Consider the following 8,282-nt stretch of genomic DNA (forward strand, 5'->3'; position numbering starts at 1 on the left):
CGAAAACGAAGAAGGAAACAAATCTTTTAAATTTGGTAGTTAGATATACGCGGGATCCCTATATAGCGCGTGTATACAACGTAACCCTTGGAGCGCGTTTTGGGATTTTATTTGTTAATGAACTTGTAAACCATACAAGTCATTAGGGCTTGTATGCAGAGCTTTTCTGATACACGAAAATAGAATTAGAACAGTAAAAAAAAAAGATGTCACAACCATGTATCTTAGTTCAACTATATTGTGCAATACAGTCTACATCTAGTCTCTACCACAATAGTAGTAAAATTTTCACTATCTTTTCAAGTATTACATACACAAATTCTCAAGGATTCAACCTAATCCTATCAGGGATAAACCAAACTTCTACCTAAATTTGACTTGGCTAAATTCACTTCCTAGACTCATAATACACTAAGTGCTCACCCAACTTAGTAAGGAATACCTCTCAGGTACATGATGCAAAAAAAAAAAAAATCAAAAGAGACACAACATAAATATAGATTTTTCTCTCCAAATACCTTTCTTTGTCTTTTCTCTCAATGTCTTTTTTTTAGTGCCTCACATATATGCGTTTTACCGTTGAATAGAAACAAAGAAAGATACAACATACAAACAAAATATCCAATGATAAATCATGAAGGAGATGATGCAGAACAGCTTTGAAGCTATAGGATGGACCGAATTCAGCACTCTTATATGCAGCTCTCCATCTAGCAGAATGCTTCTTTGATTTAGAAACACTATCTAAAATGTTGAGAAGAAATAGTAAAAAAGATCTAGCTTAAACTTAGATATTTGGTTCACTCCCCTTGAATTTTTTGTATTGAGTTCTGTTTTCAAAATTAGGGCTTGCTTTCCTAAGTCAGCTCCTTGAATTTTGAACTAGTTGAAGTCTTTCCTTTTCTTTTCATCAACCAGACCATAAAATCAGGGATTAAGAATTAGAGATAAGCAGCGACTTCATTGGTAATAGATCCTCAATGGGTTTGACAAATCAAAACTCTTAATCTTGTGCTTTAACCCTAAGGTTCAATATTAGCCATTAATTTATAGTAGAAGGAGATAGACTCTATTTTTTTCTGTTATCCAAAATTACATGTGTAGAGAGAATGAGTATTCAACAAGTAATTGACTTGCATGTTAAAGAAAACATTTTATCTTTTTCTTCTAATTTAACTTAACTTGAGCAAATTACTTTCGACTCTCATTTAATTTGATATAGCCTCCAAGATTTGTTTTTCCTTCCTTTCTCTTTGGTGCTTAGTAGAAAAGCGAACTTTTTGTATTTTTTTTATGCCTTTCTCAAATCACTAAAACTCCACCACCAATTTGATGCTTTTCTTTCCATGAAGACAATGGGTTGGATTAAGAACTTGATCCAAGTAACTAAAGTTCAGATACTTGATTCTATTGTTTGGGTTGCATAATAACATTTGGGCCTAAGATGGTGAGATTTTAGCTTCAATAGCTTATGAAACTCTTATTTCTTTTGGTTAACAATTCAGCAATTTCGTTTCTCAAAATTATCACTACCTGAACTTAGGGCTGGAAGTGAGTCAAGACAGCTCATGAGCCAGCTTTAGCTCGACTCATTAATAGCTCGATAAGCTGAACTCGTGAGTTGGTGAGTCGAGTTTGAGCTTGGATTTGAACTCATAAATTAAATGAGTCGAACTTGAATTTGGATAAGCTCAGCTCATTAGCTCGTGAGCTGGCTCGATTATATATATAATATTAAAAGTATACATTAAATGCATATAGAATATGCGTATTAACAATTTAATATATATATATATAATAGTAATATATAATTTTACATATATATTAAGGTTCTTAATTGTTTAAAATTTTATAGTCATTTTTTATATATACTTTTGATGTAGGACATAAATAAAAAATTTATAATTGATAGATAGATAATATATTAAATTTATTTTTTTAATATTTTTTAATATATAAATTATAATTTATCGATATAGAATTATAGATTATATTTTTATTATTTGAACCAGCTCGTGAATTTTCGTTGAGTCGAGGTTGAGCTTACGAAATAAGCTCAATTATTAATGAGTCGAGTCGTGAGCCAAGCTTAATTTTCGTGAGTCAAACTTAAACTTGGTCTAACTCAACTCAACTCTGTTCACTTCCAGCCTTACGACTGAACTGATTTGGACAAAGTGCAGCATCAATGAGTCTCGATGTATATTTTTGTTGGATCAAAAAAGGCAATAACTTGTGACTCCATTCAATGTTCAATTAGTTCAAAATAATTTAGTCCATTTTATCAATTTCAACTATCATATGGATCTGCACAATTAACACTCACATCAAACAAGAATAATAACACAAATTTTATATTTTAATTTTGAGAATTAATTGGCTTAATACTTTTATGTAATTTTAAACATAATTATGGATAAATTATATTGATACCGTTTCAAAATGATTTCACAAATAAAAAAAAAAACAGATTTTGTTAATGTTAAAAAATTGAGAAATATGGAAAACAATAATAATAATCTACTTTTGATGCACTTCAAATTTTACATGTATATTTAATAAATGTCACGTTAACAAAAATAATTATCTTTTATATTAATTATATACTTAATTATTTAAAAAATATAATTAAATAATTATATAAAATATTTTATATTTTTAGTAGATTAAAATTGAACTCATAACAATGAAGTGATTATTTCCCTATTATAACTTTTTTGTACTTTCATGGCACAACCAAAAGATAAAGCAGAAAAAGCACTGATTTAGTTGATTGGCCTCTTATGTCTCAGTGGTAAATTAGCTTAATAATGTTCCACATTTCAATAACCAAAATGTTAATCACCCATTACCATACATGACCGACGACCACCTTTTAGCAAATTGGTAAAATAAGGAAAGCAAACACTATGTCTTGTATATAATATAGTACGCATAAGTAGAAGGAAAAGAGCAGTCATAACAGATTAACAAACACATTTACAAAAAATAAAAATAGTAAAGAAAAGAAAAAATGAAGTACCAAAAAGGTAGAGGGGAAAAGAATGTTGATGAGTCTAAAGTCTAAACCAATGGAATTGGTCAACTGGTTTAAAGTAATTTAAAAGTCTTCATAAAAGAAAAAAATCATATCACAATATAATTCTAGATATTAATTTTGGTTTGAATAGAATCGTCTCTTATAAAAATTATCTGTCGTTCAAACATCATAACAAAAAAAAAGAGAAAAAAAAAAGGAAGAAAATACTACGACATTTACAAACGACTGCTTAAAATATTAATGCAGTCCCTGGTCAATTTTAGAACTGTGTTCACAACAAACCTATGCAAATCAAAAACTAATTAGGCACTTTAATTTTGTTCATATACCTTTTCAACAATCGATACGATAGAGTGTATCGTTCAACTAGCTAACCCAGATGCATTGATGCAAGTGGTCTCTTACCAAGAAAAAAAATGTTCTCGTTGAAAGCTGACTTTGGAATATAACCACCATTCAAGTCTTTATTAATGGCTGGGGTTTTATACCTTTCCTTCATTATTTTGCTTGTTTGTAAAAGTAGAAGAAGTATATAGTCAGTGCCTTTTTAATTAGCTACATTTCAACACTTGCTCCTTAAGACAATGGCAAAGTGATAAAGGATTAGGCAGCAGTGCAATCAAAAAGTTCACCATGCAACAGTAGCAGTCAAATAAATTGCAGCATGTTATCTTTTACTTACTAATTAACAAAGCATTTTTTTTGTTAAGTAGGGTCGACTATATGAATGAAAATGTCACTGTGATGTGTTTATGCTTTGAGATGTGACTTTAATTTATATTAACTGTTGCATACCTAATTAACCCAACCCATCATGATTTTAAAGATGCCATTGTGTTGTGACTATATATTTGGGATGCGATATTGTTTTACTTTGGCAGTTGCACAATGAACAACCCTTCTCATTTTTTGGGCTTGGCACCGCATTGGCTTAATTAAATTGCGAGCAATGCTAGGGGCCATCAATTTTTGTAATTGTTAGCCATCAACTAGCCATCAATGATGATTTGATGGTGTGAGATTGGTGTGAGATTTCATCCAATGGCTCACCTTCTTCTGCTGGTTACATGCTGGCCAAAATTCAATAAAACTGCTGCCCCTAGACTTTTTCTTAAATTGCAGCAAGTTATCAATTTATGAAAATTATTATTATACTTTATGAAATATGAAGGATCTTGCTCTATCACATATGACCTCTATTGCCATTATGTAAACTCTTTTTAAGCTTTCAATTTTCTCAAGTGTTAATTAATGAGACTTTTATTTTTTTATCTTAAAATAATATTGCTGATAATAAGTGAGCGGAGAAAGAGAGATAAATGGATCGATTGAAGAGAAATCTGAGGCCGAGTATAAAATTATATATTAGTAAAAATTTAGATATGGTTATTTTCTTTTTAAATTGATAATTAAAAATTATTAAATAATAATTTAATTAAATATATTAAATTATATAACGATTTTTAACTATTAAACAAAACTACATATCAGTATTCTCAATAAATATAAGATAAATAATTAAATAGAATTTATACTTAGTCAAAATTACATGTAAAAAGTGAGATTAGAGAAGAGCAACTAAAAAAACTAATTCATAATTAAGGTTGCATTTTGTTTTGAAAATAGAAGAAGACAAGATATTGAGAATAAGACACAAAGGATAAAGATATAAAAATTAATATTTTTGTATTTTATTTAGTGATAAACTAAAAAAAATTATGAAAGTCTAATTTATTTTTATTTTTTTATTCAAAAAGTTTAAAAAAAATAAAATAATAAAAATATAATTATAAAAAATTAATTAAAATAATAAAAAATAAAAAATAAATTGTATCTCTATATCTTTTTTATCAAAATAAATACAAAATATACTAATTTAATATTTCCATACATAATAATATTTTTATTTATATTTTATCTGTTAAATATAATTTTGTGATTTCGTATTCGGTAAGTGTAAATAAACACCGTCTAAAAGACAATTATTTCAATATGTACGAAAGCATATTCGTGCATTATATATTTAAGCATTTCTCTTTGTGATTATTGTTTCATCCATGAACAATTGAGAGCCAAAAAAAAAAAAAAAGAAACAATTCTTACTCAAAAGATGAGTGGAATTGAATGAATAATCCCAAAGAATTGAATTGAAAAGAACAGAAGAAATCAAATAGAATTGCATTGTAATAATTACAAAACAAGAAACAAAATTGAAGTAACAAGGAAGGGTATGTAGAACAATGAAGAATCAAACTAAGGCATGAAGCTTATTATTAGGAGTAATACTTCCAAAGAGCAGCTTCAAATCATTCTCCAATGGTGTTAGGTTCAAGTCCAAGCACCTAACCCTTAGACTATTAGATCTCTTGAAAACCGGAACTTTAGCAACAACATGTTGAATCTCATTGATAGAAGACACAAGTTGTTGATGTTGATCATTTGGTGATCTGTGCCTTCTCATGTGGCCTCCGAGTGCCTGACCAAGAGAGAATTCTTGGCCACAAATGGAGCACTCGTGCATCTTCGGCTTAGTATCAACGTTGTTGTTGTTGTTGGGTTCTGATTCCAGCTTTGGCTTCTTGTTGTGGCTTGTTCTGTGGCCTCCAAGTGCTTGAAACGATGGGAACTTGCGGTTACATGTCTTGCACTCGAATTCCACTTCACCATTGTTATTGAGGCTTCTTTTCTTTCTAATTATTGGATTATTAGAGAGAAGCATAAGGCAATTCGCCAAGTCTATTTGATCTATTTCTCTCTTCATCTGACTCATGAATCAATCAATAAGGAGTAGCTAGTTTTAAATTGAATTTGGAGATGGAGAGGTTTACAGTTTATACTTGTATATATATATGCAGCGCTACTAGCTTATAAGGAATAAAGTCAACCGTTTTGACTAGTTTGAACGAATAAAATAATTATAGAGATCTAGTATTAAAAAATTAAATTCAGTGAATAAGATATTCAATTCAACTCATGGCAAAATTGAAGAAAAACACTACTAATAGTATAATGAAACAGGTCGTGTAGGACTGCTTGTTTGACTAGTCGTAAATCTAGAATGACCCGAATGCCCTCGCTGTTTACACAGCATACTGTGTAAGGAGTTGTCTCTTTTCGTTATTTTATCACGTGAAAGATTGTGTTTTGCTCACGTGGGGCTTTCGCATATTTTTCTTTTCTTCTTATTTAATTATTTTTGGAATAAGAACCGCGTCGGAGCTTAGTAGCAATTGGATGTTTGGTGATTGTTCTTTCAAAGTTGATTGTTCTTTCAAAGTTGGAATGTCCTGATTCAGAAATAACATATTAACACGAGTTTAATTTTCACCTATTATTTTATTATAAAAATATATTTATACACAACAATATGACACAAAAACAAAAAAAGCAGCTATCTATATAAAATTATATATAGAGTTGTCTCATGTTCGCATTTATGATCAAACTAGATTCATCACATTTATTTATAATTAGTGTTATTCAATTTGATTCATATTTTTAATTAAATTATATTTTTATTTATAACTAGAAAAATACAAAAATACAATCCCTGTATATATTGAAGCTTGGTGCTTACGTAAAAAATCTAATTATTCTAATATAAAAGATTTAACTATTATATCTTGCTATTAAATATTTGATCATCTTTATAGCTAATTATTCTGTTGAAAAAACTCATAAAATACATATGAATATACACAAATACTTAATATCTGATTATCTATTAAAGTTAGTATTTGTTTTTTGTATTTGTAATATTAAAAAGATAATAATTTAAAATTATTTTATTTAATTTAATATTTATAATTTTATACATATAGTATCTATAATTACATACTTGATACATATAATATTATTTATTTACTACAATAGTAATTAATAAATACAAAATAAGATTATTTTAAATTGATTTGAACCTATTTTTGCTAGAGATTCAAGATATGACTGCATGCAGCATGCATGTGTTTGTTGAATTTACTAATTTAGTGTGCTGCAAACAAACGTTTTCTGATCTGAACATATATAAAATGGGTTTACTTATTATACTTTTCTTCCTAACGTCCATGGTTTACTTTTTCATGTTCAACCTTTTTGGTATTTAATTAATCATAGGCGTTATTGCATGTCTATATGTATGTGTGTGTTCTATGTATGATGTGCACATTTTCCAATACACTTAGCTTATTTCAGCCGACACATTTGTATAAAGATTGAAAACATCAACATAGTGCATTTGATAAAGAAGAGTATTATTATTGCATGTAGGAATATATTTGATATGTATATATGGAAATTTATATCAATTCATCTTAATTTTATTAATAATATCAACTAAAATTAGTAATTACATTCTTAGAAAAACTAGATCAGTAATTATAAATATTATTGTTTTAGTAACCTATTAAATGTAATCAATGCGCAATCACTTATTATTATTATTATTATTATTATTATTATTATTATTATTATTATTATTGATAAAGAGTAAAAAAGCAAAGTAGGCTATTGATGCATGTAGAATAAAGAATTAGATAGCAGAGAGAAATTAAACACTGGCACTGGCAGGGGAAGCATCTCCATTATTCAAACACTAATGTCAAATGTGTAGTACAGTTTAGACTTTAGACTGTTGAATTTAATTAATCCTAAGATTATTTAATAGCTGATAATATTTCAAATGGCATCTAGAAAATATGTTACATCATATATGTTAGGCCAATTGTGTAGGTTTTTTTAATTAAAAATAAATAAAAGCCGATAACGAGCACGCAGTATTGTTAACATATAGTAGATTATAGAACCGTCTGATATATTAACGTGGGTCTATTTAAAATGAGTCTAAATCTTTTGAGTTTATTTATATAATTTAAAATTTTAGATTAAATTAATAATAAATTTAATAGTTTATATTTAAAATAACAATAAGTTTTTGATATTTTAAAATTGGTCCATATAAAATTTGAATAACAAATCTTTGTTTCAAATGCTTGCTGTCCCTTTTTTTCTTTCTTTGTGAGGACCTCTTCCTCTCTAGATACCTAAATACCTTATGTTTGTTGTCGCTTTTTCATTTTTGTGAAGACTTTGCCATTTTTTCTTCTACCATCTTTTTTATTAGATACCTTCCTATTTTAACGCAATTTCTCGATTTCCTTAAAATTTTTTTGAATTTGTGTCGGACGCAGTGTCTCTTCAGTTCTACCGGGATCCTCCTCGGTGTCATTATCAAGAGGATTCTCAT

General features: G+C 28.3%; 1 protein-coding gene across 1 annotated transcript; it reads right to left on the reverse strand.

The window, feature by feature from the left end:
* Positions 1 to 5,182: 5,182 nt before the first annotated feature.
* Positions 5,183 to 5,864, reverse strand: LOC112696437 (zinc finger protein ZAT11). The gene has a single exon (XM_025749208.2). The coding sequence runs from the start codon at positions 5,808 to 5,810 to the stop codon at positions 5,289 to 5,291; it is 522 nt and encodes a 173-aa protein (XP_025604993.1). The 5' UTR covers positions 5,811 to 5,864; the 3' UTR covers positions 5,183 to 5,288.
* Positions 5,865 to 8,282: the final 2,418 nt, after the last annotated feature.

This window comes from Arachis hypogaea, chromosome 6 (assembly GCF_003086295.3).
Source record: "Arachis hypogaea cultivar Tifrunner chromosome 6, arahy.Tifrunner.gnm2.J5K5, whole genome shotgun sequence".
Taxonomy (NCBI): Eukaryota; Viridiplantae; Streptophyta; class Magnoliopsida; order Fabales; family Fabaceae; genus Arachis; species Arachis hypogaea.